The following is a 17,966-nucleotide window of genomic DNA, read 5'->3' as shown; positions in this document are numbered from 1 at the left end:
CTAATATAACTTTGGATTACGTAAGAACTTGCTTATTAATAGAATTAAACAAGCTTTTTTATTTTTTCTCTCGTTAACTCGCTAAACCGTTCAAGTTTCTCTTCGATAATCGATTTTCATTAAATTTATATTACAAAAAAAGAAAGACAATGAATATAATATTATTTATAAATCGTAAGCTGATGATAATTCCAACGACGAGGTCCTCCTCCTCTTCCTCCTCCTCCTCCTCCTCCTACGTGTAAAATGTATTTTTACATGCCGTTCAAATTCCGGATCACTGGGGTTGAAAGTGTTAACGAAGCGAAAACATTTCATTAAAATTCATAGCTATCGAAGCTAGAGAAGTTCGCCGAATTTCAAAACACGCAACGGCCTACTATTCCTCCCTTCGCCCTTCTTCTCCTGCCCCTCTTCCCTGTCTTTTTATTATCCTCCTCGTCAGCGATCATTTCTACGCGTTTTCCGACAAAAATTTGCAAAAAATATTACCCATTATTCGCGCGAAATAATTGAATGTGCGAATATATAATGATTCGAGAGAAAAGAAATGCAACAAAAATTATAACAATAAGGAAGTTGTAACTCTATAACACGTTTCAAAAGAAAGAGAATGAAGAAGAAGAAGAAAAAGGTGTTAGGAGTAAAAGTGGATCAAGGGGGTCGACTTACTTTACTTCTTTTTCGTCTCTTCGTTTCACCTTCAAGAAAAATTCGCTTACAGAGAGACTCGAGTAGAACAATTACAAAGAAATTTGATACCTTCATTTTCTTTCTTTCTTTTTTTTTTTTTAAAATTCCATTGTTTCCGGCAACATGATGTACTACTTACAGGTATTATGCAGAATAGATGATGTTCAAAATCTAAAAAGTGGTGGTAGAAGTTTCAATCGATTAACGGCCTGTTTTTTTTTTGTTCTTTTTAACTGTCAAACATGGGCGCGTCGACGGGTTTTTTTAAATGAAATTTCTGCTAAGTAACGTTGAAATAGAGATAGATATATCTAAAAAAAAAGAGAAATTTTAGGAAAAAGTAGGAAAATTCAATCGATGTCATTTCAACATCGAGAAACACAAACGTCCGAACCAATCGAATATCAAGTACTATCTCCCGTTCAATTTCTCTTCCCTTCTCATCAGCACTCCCCCCATCATCAAACCTCTGGAATAGTTGTCCTACGATTGGACGCGAATCGAAATGTTTCGTTTTACAAAATTGAAAATTTCATCAATTCAAACGAATCTTGATTGCAAATTACAAATGAAAATAAAAAAAAAAGAAATAGAAAAACACTTGGAATATTCGAATGTAAGATTTCAATCGATTATCGTCTACTAAATCGCTAAAGTTAATCTAGGAGCCTAAATTTCAACTATAATTTGACAAGACTGAAAGTGTAGTTGAGTCGAAAGGTCAAGGCTTTCTTATTGGATGGAAAATGTGCAAGCGCACGCGCACGCGCCCTTTCTTCTTCGTCGCTTGAAAAAATCTCGGGGAAAGGGGGAGGGTGTTTCGATGTTACGTAACAACACGCGAGAAAGAGAGAGAGAGAGAGCTCTTATACACAGGTAAATTCCACCGCACTCTAATAGAAGATTCTTGATTGATCCAAGAGAACGAGAAGAAGGAGTTCCCTTGGTATACAACGAAAACTATGCCAAAGGGAAATTCCAAAGATGGAAAATTAGGATGGAAAGTTTAGTTTATATCTAAATAACTACGTGCCGACCTTTTTACGCTTTTCTTCAACATCGTCAAAGTCACAAAGTTTTACCTCGGTTTAAGCCAACATCGATCATTTTCAAATGAATTTCTCGATATCATTAATATTAGTCAATGAATATTTGAATTTGAACAATGAATAGTTGCCCCTTGCGGTAGGCAACACTCCCAACATGGCTGATAGTCGGGAAGTAATTTGTATCATTTTATTATTGCACTTTTATTAATAATTTTATTTTTTGGACGCGATAAACGACTAATTTAACATAAATAAAAATATTTGACGTTTTTTTAAAAACATAGATGTACTTGTTCTTCGCGTTACAAGAATTTCGTTAGAAATTTCTAAATGTATTTTAAACAACGCGAAATGAACGTCTTCCTCTCAATGGACAGGTGGGAACGATAAAACAAACAAGTTTCTTCATTTTCCTGCAGCCTTTCGAAACTTATAACTATGCCAAGTGTTCGCATTCACCACCCTGGCGAATATTAAAAACTTGAGAATTCATCCTACGCGAAGTTTTCATCCGAAGCCGTTTTTTCTCGCGAATGACCGTTGTTTATTCGGTTACGTTAATGCCCCTTTTCAAATGAACAGACAAAAGTTAGGATATAAAAATGAGATGTAAAGTTTAGAAAAAAGAGAACCTACTATCGTTCGGAGAATATTTAGCGGAGAGTGCAAAAGATAAACGATAATCGGTGCAAGCTTTGCGTTTTAACGAGCAAGAAATCACTAACGCGATAATCTTTTAACGTCTAAACCATTTTATCCTTGACTGTGATTTCGTGCGTATCTGTGTGTGCGCGTGTGTGTGTGTGTATACGTTTTTCCATGTATTTGCGTTCACACCCTATCTCGACGTGACACGACCCTATAAAATCCACGAGTTTAATGCGAAGAAGGTGAAGGTGAACGTAGTTAAAACGAGAGATGATTTTCATTTTACAGATAACACCCATTTACCCCTATGCAATTCGAATTTAACGAATGAATACGAGGAACGTCTTTGAGAAAAATGAAAATAAGAACAAGATTTAGATTAAATCGATTCAAATTTATGCTTCATTTAATTTGACCAATTCAACATCCAAGATTTCATCCGCAAATAATGTTAGCGTAAAAAATCAATTTGCAATTTTTAATTGTTTCGATCGATCCTCGATAGAAAAAGCATCTACATTTTGAGCCAATAATAATAAAAACAAAAGAACAAAATCACAGACTCGATTGATTTGAAAGAAACGTCGCTTAAACTGCCAAGTTTGACTCATCTTCGTCGTTTTTCTTTCCTCGATAGCAGTTCGGTTCAAGTTCAGTCCGTCGAGTTTTTTGGTCCCCTACTGCCATAGTTTCGTTGAAAGCAATCAAAAGATTGGGGTGGCGAGTCACTTGACACAAAAAGAAGAAAAAGAGAAAAGAGAAGGAAGATTACCTCTCGTCTTTCCAAGAGAACAAAATATTTCAACTCGTAGGCGCAAATGAGCTGAAAAAACAAAGTAACTGGCTTCTCTCTTTTTCTTTCTTTCTGTTTCTTTCTATCCTTATCTCTCATTCCCGTCCTACGACGAGACCCGTCGTTCTTTTCATTCCTTCCCACCCTTTCCACCCTTTTACAAGCAAACCCAATAGCTACCTGCACCGCTAGCACACCTTCGACATAATTTTATCTTCTTTTTCGTTGAAGTCCTCTGTTGTTCAACGGCAAATACAGTCGTAATTATTAAACGTAGAAATGTTGAATCGTCGAGTGAACTAAAAGCTTCTTCATATAGTCTAAAAATACCTTTATTTTTCTCTTTATCTCTCTTCTTCCTCTCTCTTTTCTGCATAAATGCTTCCACGTTTAAAGAAAAAACATGGAAAAAAAAGAGATAGGGCTTGGGTTCGGAGGGAAATGATATAGTCACTCGATATCGCGAACGGTAATGGCTCGGGGGTGTAAGTTTCTCTAGGAAGAAGAAAAATAAGAGAAACTAGACTTCGGATTCCTTGCAAATGTTCGAGAGAGAGAGAGAGAGAGAGAAAAAGAAAATGAGAGAACGCAAACGATACAAAGAGAAAGACTCGCGTGAATCATTGCTGTCGTACTGTAAGTGACACACGTGTATATCTCTCTTAAAACACACTTTTGTGTCTAAGCGTACGTGTATTTTTGTCTCCGTATTTATGGTACGCGTGCGTGTGTTTTATGTATACGAATGTGTAAGCTTACGCTCGTAATTATTCCTTTCATCTTGTTCTTTCTAGTTTTTCTATTCTCCTCTTACGAATCGTATGTTTTTGACCACGATTTTTCGCGAGGATTATAAAAAGACAGCGGAATATACTCGAAAATTGAAAAATACGAAACGAGAAGTAATTTGCGTCGAGCTCGATTTTTTCTTTTTCTTCTTTCTTTCTCTCATTAGTTTCGTTGTTGTTGTTTTTGTTTATAGCTAATTAACGATCAGATTTATCATTTAACAAAGTTCAAATTTGCGACTAAAAAATCTTTCGCTTCCAATCCTATTTCATTTTGTTCCGTTTTATTAAATATATGAAAATAATGTAACGTCGAATAATATACTAATCGATTAAAATGAATTGTTTGTGTCAGATATTCGAAAAGTAAGCGAAACAGAAAACAATTCGAAAGAAAGATCGGAGGAGGCTTCGAAGGAAGATAAGACGGAGGATAAGAAAGAGGAAGAAGACAGAGAAAAATTAGAAGAAAAAGGAAGAGGACCATTCGGATAAGCATAAAATTGAAGCTGCTACGAGGATACAGGCAGCATTTCGCGGACATCACGCGAGAAAGAGTATGAAAGAGACTGATACCTCGAAACAACAAACGGGGACCAACGAAACAGAATCCGAGCCGACCAAGGAACAATTGCAACAGGAATTCCGTTCCGACGATAAAGGTACATTTTTATTTGTTATATTTAGAATTGAATTAACTAATACGAAAGAAACTTTTGACGACCTACTCGCAATTAATTCGTTTATTTAAAACAATGAATTTATCTCGACTCGTCTTATTTATAAATATTTTTAGAAATTAATCGTTCATCGAGTATAATATAACAATATATTAAATCGATAAACCCGAATAGAGACGCTTTTATCACGATTCTAAATGACGCGATCGAGAATTCTCAAAGCGTGCTTTTTCCCCGGCACAATCGCAATCGAAGAAAGCATTTGAGCCCATCGTCGGACACGTAATAGTAGTGGCATCGCTCTTGAGAATTCGAATCACGAAAATCGAAGAAAGAAACGATGCTCTCCATTCCTATTTCATCTAATCTCGGGTCAATTCCTTCGTCAAAAAAAAAGTAATCGATCATTCGCGATTAGTTTCGAAAGACGAGAATTATCTAAACTATTGATTCGTTGCACCCCTATTTACAAATGAAATTAATTTCTCGTTTTTCAATAATTATTAGAACTCTGCAACGCAGCAACAAAGATACAAGCATCTTTCCGTGGCCACATGTCGAGAAAAGAGCAAGCCGCATCAGCTCTCGTCAAAACGGCGGGAGAAATTGTTGAAAATGCTGCTTCCAAAATAGAGAAAAAGGTAAGTTACGAGATATCGATCGCTAAAGCCATCCATCGACAAAATAATACATTTCTTTTTGCCCGACCTAATATTTTTCTAAATAATTTGTACAGTTAGTTTGTTTCGAAGACGCCCGATATATTTCCCGCTCTCTCGCCACTGTAAAAACAGAAATTGCCGTGGAAAATCTCGTATAGGCAGACTATCTGTCTTTCTCGTTCGATCGGTCGATAAAAGCTTTTTTCTATGCAATGATAGAGCGATATATATCTTCGCGAAACGATAGCTGTTACTCTTCTCTTATCGAGAATTATTCGTTTTCATGGTATTCGATAAACATACAGGTTGTCCTATAAATCTGCAACCGTAAAAAAGGAAAAAACATTTGATTTAAACATTTTTGCAAAGTATAAATATATTGACCATTCAGATTTTGAAATCTCAAGATGTACGAAGGAAAATGCGAATAACTCCGATTGCGAGTCGAACGGATTGAGAAGAATTAATTTTGAAAGAGAAAGAGACGATATAAAGAAGAAGAAAAAATTGGTTACCATGCCAACACCGCGAATGGTAACAGCCAGAAAATATAATAATAATAATAGATACGTAGATGCATTCTCGCGCGTCGAGAAAATGCATTTGAAAAAGCTTGGAAGGTATCTCGGCCTCGTGTGAATCGAAGCGTGTTACTCGTCGGATAGGAAGTATCAAGAAAAATAAAAGTCTCTGGAGATCATACACGCGTACAGTTAGATCGGAAAAATATATTATTCCGAATTTAATAGATTTTGTAATATATCGATATTATTTTAATTAGAAAAAATTGGACGAATTTCAAAGTAAATGAAAAATCGGTAAACTTATAGGACAGACTGTACGGGTTCTCTTTATCAGGATCGATAGTATCAAAGCTCGTCGTCTTGTTTCTCTTGGTTATCATCATCCTCTTAAGTTAGCATACTTCGAAATAGATAAACCAAGCATCTCGACTTTTTGCACACTGCAACAACGCCCTTCATTTCCTAAGTGGTTTTGCTCTTAAATCGACTTTAATACATTCGACCCTTCTTCTTCTTTTTCTTCCTTTTTTTTAAACAACTATTTTTATTCTTTTTGAAAACTTTTTTTCATTCGGATATTATTTTTTCTTGTTTATTTGCTTTTATTTTTCTTATTAGGAGAAGAGACTCGATACGATATTTCATTCACGAACTATAGCGGCAAATCTCACGATCGACCTTTTCGTCCGTTTCGAACGTGATCGGAAGTACTCAACAACACATGAATACGTAATACATGTATTTACACGCGAAAATCGATTTCATCGATAGAGAGCGAGGAAGAGCAATAACGAGCAACGAAGTTTACCCTTGTAAATTAGCTAATGGATGCTCATTCAAATTTATATACCGATATTCAATAATTCTATTCGCCGAGGAATCCGTTTCTCCCAAAAGGAATATATTTCTTCCTTTTATTTTATATATATTTCTTTTTTATTTCCGTAGACCCTCATATTTTTATCTAATTTTATGTATATATATATAATCTTTTGGTTCACGAAATATTATCATTAGCTTAAATCTGCCGATGAGATATCGAGCGTGACCTAAATCATACATTCATACATAGATACACGTAAAGCCACTTTCAATATTGTAAACCTAAACTCATGAATTATGAAAATGACTTAAATGATATCATACGTAAAGCATAATCATATTAAATCTACAATTTATTTTTATATTTACAATGATACATGTTCATGAATATTTATTTCAAATGAAGTTTGTTGTTTTTGTTTAAAGTTTTATACGCGATGTTCTAATTTATAAAAGAAAACCATTCTCGAGTCGTAGTTTAATCGTTTTCATCTTCATCATTTTCTATTTGAACAAAAGAGAAATTGTTGCTCCTTCAGATTCTCCTCGAGAAGTTAAATTATTTCCGTCAAGAACTAGAACGTGATCGATGAGATTTCTCTCGATGCTTCTAACAGAGAACGTTAGAGTAGAGACTTTCGCGATGATATTCCTTCCTATCCCATCCGATAATGGATAACACGAGTTTCCTTTCCGTACAATGTTGTCAAATGTATTATGAGAATGGAGAAAAACAGGTGTTGCGATATGAAATCGAACTAAATCATTCCAACCGTGCAAATATCTTCTCGATGCTTTGCATAATGATTGAATATCGATCTGATAATATATATATAAGTATTCGGATTCCTGTATTAATGATTTCCTTCCATTCGATCGCGTATGGAGGGTTGCCTATAGTCAAGGGGCGCAATAATATACAAATTTTTCACGACATGCACGTTTACGTACATATATCTTTGCATATGCATATGCATTAAGACCATTCGGTGATATATTTTTTGAAGGACAAGTTAGAAGGACCTCGTTTCTGATATCGACCTGATTCTCTTCGGAACGAGAAGAGAGCACTGAAATATTCATGAACCATCCGTTTCGAGTTCCTTTTTTGCATCACCGAGCATAGAAGAAGCCGTTCGACAAGATTTCTAATGATGCCGAAAATGCTGCCTGCATAAAATCCCAATGAGCTTTTCGCCAACTCCTTCCTCGGGTCCCTCCTCCTCCTCCCTGATTCTTTTCCCTTATTTCGTTTCGTTTATTTCTTACTTTCCTTCCTTCCTTCTTTCTTTCCTCCCTATTTTGTCTCATAAATAAATTTTCTGTCTCGAGAAATCCCCATGAAAATTTATACTCCTTACGAATTAATTAATTAACCACAGTGAAACGTGTAAAAGGAAACACGTATAATATAATAAAATAGGCATGCGATGTTGCATTCGAACTAGGAAGCTCCTTTCTTCTTTCATTTTTGTATATGTCAGTATGTATTTTTAAAAAGTGCACGCGCGAGACGTTCCGCAAAGATAAATTGCACGACTCGAGAAATCTTTTCAAAAGTGGCGAGCGTAGAACAGCTACGATTCGCCCTCGTAATTTTGTTTTATTCTTTTTGTCTTTTGTGATTTTTTTTTAAATATTTTTTTATTTATACCTCGGGAAGGAGGAAAGGGGAGGGGTGGCTGTCGCGAACATCGAAATGTAGGTCACTCGTAACACCTTTCTCGATTATTTCTATCAACGTTCGTATTCGTTCGCACAGTCGCGATCGATCGTTAATTTTGTTTTTCGATTTGTTATTAACTCGAAAAGTCAGCGATTCTCAACCGAAGTATCAGCGGATGGATCGTAAAGAAAATTTACATTTCATGCAAACGACTATCCCGCTTCTCTTTTACGTACTTTCTTCATAAAATATACACATATACGCGCGTCCACACATTCACAGCATAGATAAATAATTCCCTTTTAATGTATCCGCAAAACTACTCCCCTATTCCATATTAAGTAGAAAATTACGCGAACTTTCGGGAGAACCACACATACAGAACTATCTAAATGAATACTCGAGTTGACTGTTCCACGGAAAGAGATTAAGCCAAGCCTTACCGAAATTATCGAACTGTGCAATTTCTGGGTGCGTTCGCGAAATTTACAAGTTAATTATTGCGGTTATTTCTTACTTTTAAAAGGTTTTAAGGTTCAACATATATCGAAGGAAATATGAGGTATAATTCCAAAATTATATAGCCGATCAAAAACAGATCGACTTTTGTGTATAAAGTATTTTTTTGTCAGGTTATAGCAAGTACTTGAAAAATCGTGACTAGAGTTACGTGGGACACTCCGTATATTACATTTTTCATCAATTTTCTACGAGCTTTTTATTCTTTTAATTACCCAGCTTAATCTTCCGTATCTCTTATTAGAATGTAACGATAATAAATTTCTTAGATAATGAGAAAGATATTTTACCTTGACTAAGATTGTTCTATTAATTAACTACGACGTAGGCGAGATTAACTCGAGAATCTTAAGTTTAGAACAAACACATTAATATTCATAACACACGGTGAAATCTATGAATCGTAGAAATCGGATATTCCTCGGTATCAGATATCAGACCATTGAAGAAGAATCTTTGGCAGCTGTAGAAGCACGTAGAGTTGAGAAACAACGTCGACCGATCCGAATCGATGTTCGAATCAAAACTTAATTGATACGCGTGTTCCGCAAGCCGAATCCGATCGAGTTCGTTCCTGTGGTTGAACGTAAATTCAATTTCTCGGGATATCGATATTACTCGAAAGCAATATTCTTATTCAAACGAGTCCATTATTTTATGGTAAATTTTTCAATCTTTTTTTACGACTACCTATTTATTTAATATTATTATTACTTAAATCGTGAAAGATAGTAATTTTGCATATCAGAATACGCGTGATTTTTAGCAAAGTCATTAATAACATTTCTGATCCATCATAAAATGTATAGAAAATATAGTACCCCCTGAGTATATGCAATATCTTATTGAATAAAAAATATAAACATTTGAATAGAATCTAGGTTTGATGTTAGAAGTTAACGATAGATACTCAATTGAATTATTAATCTATTAAACCATAAATTGGAAAATTATTAATGCCCCTGACGATGAGCAATTCGCGTACCACTTGTGCATACCGAGAAGTCCTTAACAGGGGTACTTAAATTGCATCGTAATTCATCTTAAGGAAACATCGAAGGTATAAAATCAAGCACAATACAGGTAATAAGAAACTTTTCTAACGCAAATTTACAAGAGACTGCTGCTGCTGCTGCTGTTGTTCGCATGTTAACGACTAACTTTATTATTAAATTATCATAGCTTTAACGAGAAAGAGAGAGAGGGAGAGATCCTCTTACCTAAATCATTAGAACACCGTTCGTATTTTCACGCAAAGCTTTGCTTTGTAAGTACCATTTCACATGCAAACAATCCTGTTTCTCTCTTTGATTTGCATTGTCGATTGAAAATTTGATAGTCCTTCGCTAATGTGGAAACATCCGACGGATCTAGAATTACAGATTTCTTTGGGAAAGTGATTACGAACGAATAAGATTGATATTGCGACTGTAAATTATGATAGGAAAAAGTATAGGAAAATGTATCGGGCTTTGAATAAAAGTAACTTTAAAATTAAATGCCAACGGTAAAAGGTACTATGTCCCTTAAGTAATCGATATTTCGTTTGAAAGTTCACGAAATGGAACATATTATATCGTTGTATTCTACGGGGTGTACTAAAATGTATCGCTTCGCTTCTAATGATTTCTTGACTTTTGTATTTATATAAATCTTTTAAACGAATTAATCAAATTCTTATTTATTTAACACGGTTTGATCGTTGTCTCATATCTTTTGGTTCATTCGATAAATGAAACGATTAATTTTGTAACATCCTATATATACTCGAATCGAAGGTAAAATAAATAATACGTTGTCCCTGGTAATAATAGCAAACGGGTGTAGAAAAATCACAACCCTTGACACAGATTGTAACTTTTCTTTTTCGATGTTCAACGCTATTATCTTCCTTTGGAACATCAAAATGTCATTCAATATGAGTCATTAACTCTGTTCTTTTTCTTTTTTACAAAATCAAATGACGAACCTGAGAGCAATTTATTTCGATTTCTCGATAAAATGAAAAATGTATAAAAGGAAGGGGATAAACTTTGAAGGTTTCGGATTAAAACGATAATTTCGTCAAATTACAACATTGTAGAAATGTTAGAATCATTTTGAAAATGTAGGGGACTGTTCTGGATTTGATTTTTCAACGAATTTGTTTGGCAATTTCGTAGGTTACCAGCTATTGCACTCCGCCCATCAAACGGCGAACAACTTCCTCAAACATCGGCATACTTGACACGGGTCTTTGCATGCTCGCGTGTTTCTACGTAACTCCGATAAAGTGTCCCTTGAAAATAGCATTCTAGGGTTGACTAGTCTACCTACCTTTCCTTCAACCTAGTCGATTTGCATTTACATATATATACTTCCTTCGATATGAAATAAGATTGAGACATATGTATGCGCGCGTCTGTGCGCGTATTCTTAGTACTCCCAAATATGATATTCCACGTTACTCGTGTGACACCTGTGACTTTTTCCAATTGGATATAAAAGTTAGAGATAAGTATACGAAGATCAACTTCTTTCTTTTACGTCTATCCGATAGTTTTGGAAAAAGTGTTTGAAAAAGAATATAATAAACAGAGAGAGAGAGAAGAAAAGTATTTTTGTAATATTTAATATATTAGAATAATTAGAAACAATATATCGATTTTATATATTTCACTACGAACGTTATCCTAGCAGCATCTTAAAAAACTTTATTCGCCAAAGTAAATGACTTAACTTTCGAGGATTTTTCTTTCCCCATAGCGAATTGAAAAGTTAGATATTGCTCGACTTTCGAATAGAATATGTTTCCCCATAGATACATACGTGTGCGCGTATATATATATCTGTGATAAAAAAGAATTAAAAACTTTCATTGAGAAACGGGGAATATAAGCACATTCGCGTTTACGAGTTCGCATAAATTTTCTATTGAAGTTTGACATCGAAAAAAGAAAGGAAGAAAATATAAGACAAATAAAGAAAAAGAAAAAGGAAAGAGTAAGAAGAAAATATTAGAATGATTTATACGAAAAGCTTACCGATGGAGAAAATTCTGATAAGCTTGACCAATAAAAACCTAAACTTATGCGAACTAAACTTCGTTTTATTTATTATTCCCTCTGAACGATTTCGTATTTTCTAATTTATATTCCCTTTGAAAAAAGTATGATATAATCGAACTCGAGCGCAACTTCTATAATATTATTCTCGATTTATTGATTATTATAATACCAAAAAAAGTATCTGACATATATGCATAATACAGCACGCCAATGTAAACTCCTATAATTTCATTTTGAAATCGAATGCCATGCATGATCGTGAGTTTATTTTTATAGAAAATATATTTTATTCATCTTTTCAATAATACTACAGTTTTATTTTTAAATTATTTGTTTTTTAAATAATCGTTTTCAGTTCGCAAAAGACAAAAGAAATAATAAAAATTCAGGAATCGAAAATAAAAAAGATTCAATTTCTTTTGATTTTATTGGTAAAATTTAAAACTCTTTAGTTCAATCATATTAAATATAAAAGAAAAAAAAGTAACACTAGACAGATTTTGTTTTTGCTCATTATTCTCAATACCAATAAAGTCTAACTAAACGAGAGACATTAAACGCGAGCCGGTGGGATAAAGGAATAAAGAAGATGAAAAGTCCGAATGAGGATAGTTTCTGACTGGATTTATCTCGACTAACGGAATAGAAAATTTCAATTTTCATGGAAAAAGACTGCTAGTAAAATTCAACTAAAGAAAGATTTATAATTCAACCTAAGAGACATTTTTCAATTTTTACGTCGTCAAACGCTATTTACACGCGTGTATGGAGTGAAGTCAATACAAAAGGCGCATAAATTTATTTTCGATTCATTAAAAACCAATGCAAAAAGGATAATCAAAACGCGAAGGAATTTAATCGTTTCGAGAAAACCTTTTTAATATATACGTCAAGTGTAAAAAAAAATCATCATTTCTAAAAGATAATTGTAAAAAAGTAAACTAATAAGAGGGAACGATTTGCGATAGAAATTTGATTTTTCCACAATAATGAAATGTGAAATGCAACGAGTGGAAAGAAATAATAAAACAAGGGGAGGTAAAAACAGCAAACGTGTACATAAGAGAGACACGTTTGACTCTCTGGACCACTGATATTGCGTGCTACTCAGAGAACATATCTACAGAGAACATATCACATGTGTTTTACGCGTGTGTGTGCGAGAGTACGTTTACGTATATGCATCGGCGTATTCAAAGTTTATCCGTGTTCCTTGCATTGTTCTCACGAGAATGGCCTCAATACATAAAGTGCGTACTAACGAACACGACTATAACCCAAATAATATGCATACAATATATATATATATATACCATACAATTTTAATCAAAGTAGAGGAAACAACATAAACGTTGGCAATACGACTTCTTCCCATGATTCTAACAAACGAGTTTGTTGTATCGCTAACATGTTATTTCATTTTTATGATAATCCTGTACTAAATTTTACTGGATACTAACTTTAACTAACATAAAAAAAAAAGGAATGTTCTCTTCGCAGAAATACAAGTGGATGATGATGCTTCTTCTAAATTGATCATTTTATTTTTAATTTTATACAAAACGCTGTAAATTTTACTTACTATCTTTTTTTTTATCGTTAGGTATTATAATATTATTATTTGTGACAGGGAAACGAAAAATATAGAAAATTTCTTGGAAATTTCGGTTGTTTATTTATTGATCGATCAAATTTGGAAACACGAGAATGATTTTCAAATGAAAATGGAAGATGTCTTGATTGAAATCGTTAATTAAAAATTGAGCACTTTTGTGCATCACGTTAATGCCATAAAAAAGTGAAAAAGAAAATAAGAAAAAAGGACTGGGAAATGTAGAGAACGAGTTTGTATTAGTGCAAACGGCAAGTGCAGTGGTCTCGAATCGACCTAGTTCAACCTTGCAGATTTACAAAGCTACCTGGAGGTATAAATAAATGAGTACCGTGCATTACAAGTACCGACAAATAAAAAGCAGCCCCTTCTCTCTCTTATATTCTCTTCAATTGGTTTTGCACACTCTCTACTTTTTATTTTTATTCGAGTCAGGTGTTAATTCTATTCGCAGTACTTTCTCAAAATGCATTATTATTTTTATCTCGACTCAAAAAGATGTAAATCACAAATTCATAAATGTGTGTAATTTTGTGGTGCATAAACTCATCATTAAATTATATATATATATATATATAATTAAAAGTTGTAACACGTAATGGAAGAAACAAGGGTTAAGAATTTTCTCTTCCAAGGCTAGAAAATCAAGATTCTCCCTGGCTTTCCTCCTTATTTTTTCTTTTTTTATTTCTTTTATAGACGTCGTAGACCGAAACGAATCAAGGAGAATATCTCGATTGATCTGGAAAAACGCAGGAACCATTTCCTGTCACGTAAGCCAGATAGGAACCCATGAAAAGTCGTGTACATCCAAGTGATAGGGTATTGGTCTGAGTGGAAGGATGAAAAGAGAGCTACTGCTGCTCCTTCTCGTTGAAAACTAAGAGGATTTTCTCTCTCCCTCTCTTCCTCTTTTCCTCTCTTATACCAAAGTCCGAAAGTGCTCTTCGTGTCTCCTTTATCTAACGTCGCTTGCTAGACATTGCACGAGCGCATCGCATCGCATTCACCTTCTCAAAGCATCTCTCTTCTACCTTGCTGTATGGTCCTGCTTTTTTCCCCCCTTTCTTCTTCTTCTTTTTCTTGTTTTTCTATTTTTTCTTTTCCTCTTCCTTTTCCTTATATTTTTTCGACCCGAATCTTCCAAGAAAGCCCAAGTTCGAGCTTGCCTTTTTACCACGACTAACACGAGAAACAAGTAGTAGCCCTTTTCATCAACGAAACTGCTAATAAAAAGAAGAAAAAAGAGAGAGAGAGAGAACACTGAGATAAACTCGATTCAATTTCATGCCGACTCTACTATGTCAGAGTTTTATTGTACTCGTATATCCGTAAATTTGTCCTTTTTTTTTTATTTAATTTGTAGTATCTTATATATCAGCGAATAAATGAAATATATTTATATTTGTATGCGAGATATAACAAACTTTAACGATCGAGGTAATCTAAAATAACTACGTTTAATAAAATTTCAGTTGCCGAAGAAATCCAGATGAAGGGACGAAACGTTCGATAAGATCGAATTCTAAATTCGCAACCCTGTCCAACTTCCCTAAGACGCAATTATTAATTATCCCTAATTTTATTTTCATATTTCTTTATAATCTTCTTTAACTTCGATTCTCGATCATCACCTTTAAAAAGTATATTTTCCAAGTACGAACTTTTAAGCAAAAAAATAAATAAACTTCGATTTTCTAATATAAACTCGAGGATATACATTTTTCATTTTATTGCCACTTCGTTTAGAAAAAAAAAAAAAAAAATAATAATAAAATATGGAGTGAAGGAGGAATAAAGGAAAAAATGTTAGAGTAGTAAGATACGTTGATAAAATGAACGTGGTATCGATCGATCTTCTATCAAAATGATTGATCGTATACACGACAAAAATGTCTAAGTTCTCTAGCTCATCGTAAAATACTTGTATCTCCTATTATCTCGTTCGTCCTTCAAACTTCGAATCGCTATTCGAAAAATATATTTCGCTTACTCGAAAAACGTTGAAAAGTTAAGGAAAGTTAGAATGGAAAAGACATGAAAAGGTTTTGCGGTATGGAAGAAGAAATAGAACGTTAGCGGTCCCTCGCAGGAATCCTAAGGATTTCTTTGAATGTTCACGGAAAGCTGTCTCGACGAGAAGAAAAATTGTAGTAACGATAGAAAATCGTTAAGGAAGATCTACGATTATATTAATCTCTTTTCAAAACTTCTGTCCCACTAATGTCCCCCGTATAACTCTAGTCACGATTTTTCAAGTACTCGCGATAACCTGACAAAAAAAAATACTTTAAACAAAAGTGATAAATCCGAGTAATAGAAAGTATCACTGTATAATCGGACTACGAAATTAGTCCCCAAATTTGAATAATAAATGTAAAAAGGTATAATATTAGATTTGGAACGTGCCTTATCACGAATCTCTCTTGGAGCTCATAACTCGAACCACCCTCTTCGGCATGTTTTGCCAACGATCGATCGGATATTTCGTAATGTGTCGACTCGAAACGATTCAACACGCGAAAACCGAGCTAAGCTGAGATTTTCGTTTAAGTAGTTCCTCGTAGATTTAGAAATCCTTGGCTAAGAGAACGATGAATCCTCGATAAAACTTCATTTCGCTAAAACGGATCCTTCTTTTCGCGAGCCTTTTCAAATAAATACTTTTTTTCACGTGCATTCGATATTGAATATCGCAATTACAATTTGATTCAATTTTATTATTAAACGCTAATGTGTGTGTGTGTGTGTGTGTGAATTATATTTCATATTTATTATACATAAATAAATAAAAAAAAATATTATATTAAAAGTTTATTAAAATTGACGTGATTTCTCGAATATCGTGTAACTATTAATAAACATTTATTACTGAAACCTAAATTACCACGATCCCTTAAGCTAGCAAGCCACAATTTAACTGAAAATACGTGTTCGAATAAAGTTTTATCCCTATACTAGCACTATCCTTCCTCTTTCTCGCTCTCTCCTTCGTAAATCCAGTTAGAGAACTGAGATGCATCAGGATCTTCTCTCGGATTCTCCTAGAAGCCAACTTAAGTTTCACACGCGACTTATGTTAGTTGTAATACATAGAAACTTCGAGCTCGTCAGAAAGTTGCTGGGTTTCGTTCTTGCGAGACACGGGATATATACTTTCGCCAATACCTATACTTATAGTCATCTACCAGTTAGTATATATATTGCACGTACATATGTGCACGTGCACGTGCATTCTCGACGTTCGAGTTTATTCTCGTTAACTGCTACCCAACTCGACGACTCGTTCGAAAATTTTCTTTCCTTTTCCACCCATTCTCGAGAAAGTGAGAAGAAGAAAAAGAGAAATAGAAGGAACGAGAAATGAAAGAAAGAGTAAGAAGTGCGACCTGCCCCCCAGAGATGAGTTGCTCGAATTAATTAAACAGAATTAATTGGAGCCTCTTAAAGTTTCCCGAACCGAAGTTTTCCTTCTCCTAAGAGATTCGATTCGATCCGTTAACAAACCAACCATCGAATTGAGTCTTCGCGTTAAAGCGTCGTTCAATTGGAGCGTAGTCCTTAAAAAACAAACGAAAAGAAAGAGAAATAAATAAAATAAAAGAGAAAGAGAAAAAAACGAATTGGAGGGAAAAGAATAAAATAAAAAAAGAAAAAAAAAAGGAAAAAGGTCAGTCGTTGTGCTTTGTACAAAAGCACGAAAGCTTTTCAAAGGATTTTCAGGCACGCTTTTAACATTCTTCCTATCTCCCTTTTAACAATAATGGCGTAGCTATATAAAATGTATTATTTTTCGTAAAATAAACTTCTTCTTTTTTTTTTTTGTTAATTAATTTCTCCGCAATAATCGAGCTTCTTTTAAAAAGTTCGCATTAACTTGAACAATAATATTAGAACGATTAATATCGAGATGATAATGTATGAACATTATTCCATAAAATAACGACATCGACGATCGTAAACATTATCGACAAAATGAACAACGAGCAACAACGTGAACGATATTAAACAGAATCAACAACACGATTACCATCGTTATCCATCAATTTGGACCTAATTATCATATCGAACATCGCAAATATAATTCCCATAGACGATAAATACATACTAAAGAATCAGTATAGATTCTATTGGGAAACGATGAATAGACAATTCATTTCCAAGAGAAGAAATCTAGCACAATTGGAATGTACATGACCCATAAGCTAAGTGAACGAGACTAAAGTGAAACGAGCACGGTTCACTTCGATCAACTTCAACGTTTGCATTTCACTGACGAGGAATAATAGAGAAACACACAAAGTCTTCTCCCCTATAAGCTACTTTTTTTTTCGTTAAAAGCTATGTACGTATCTATGTATGTGTGTGTGTGTGTGTGTATAATAGGCAAATGTATGTTTTGAAAGGACACGAAAAGAGGGCTGGTCTTTTCTTTTAAAAGAAAGGAAGACGATCACGTTTTT

At 34.1% G+C, this 17,966-nt stretch overlaps 1 protein-coding gene across 3 annotated transcripts in view; it reads left to right on the top strand.

Annotated features, from left to right (window-relative positions):
- The window catches only part of LOC122517975 (neuromodulin), a 39,748-nt gene that overhangs the window by 20,554 nt on the left and 1,228 nt on the right, over nt 1–17,966 (top strand). For all 3 annotated transcript variants that reach the window (XM_043636612.1, XM_043636610.1, XM_043636611.1), the window contains exons 2-3: nt 4,327–4,633; nt 5,159–5,292. In XM_043636612.1, the coding sequence (XP_043492547.1) occupies nt 4,531–4,633; nt 5,159–5,292 (237 nt within the window). In that variant the 5' untranslated portion in view covers nt 4,327–4,530. The remainder of the gene's footprint in view (nt 1–4,326; nt 4,634–5,158; nt 5,293–17,966) is intronic.

This window comes from Polistes fuscatus, unplaced genomic scaffold, assembly GCF_010416935.1.
Source record: "Polistes fuscatus isolate 324 unplaced genomic scaffold, CU_Pfus_HIC Scaffold22, whole genome shotgun sequence".
In the NCBI taxonomy this organism is placed as follows: Eukaryota; Metazoa; Arthropoda; class Insecta; order Hymenoptera; family Vespidae; genus Polistes; species Polistes fuscatus.
Note: the sequence above shows the minus strand (reverse complement) of the source record. Positions and strands in the feature narration are given on the sequence as shown.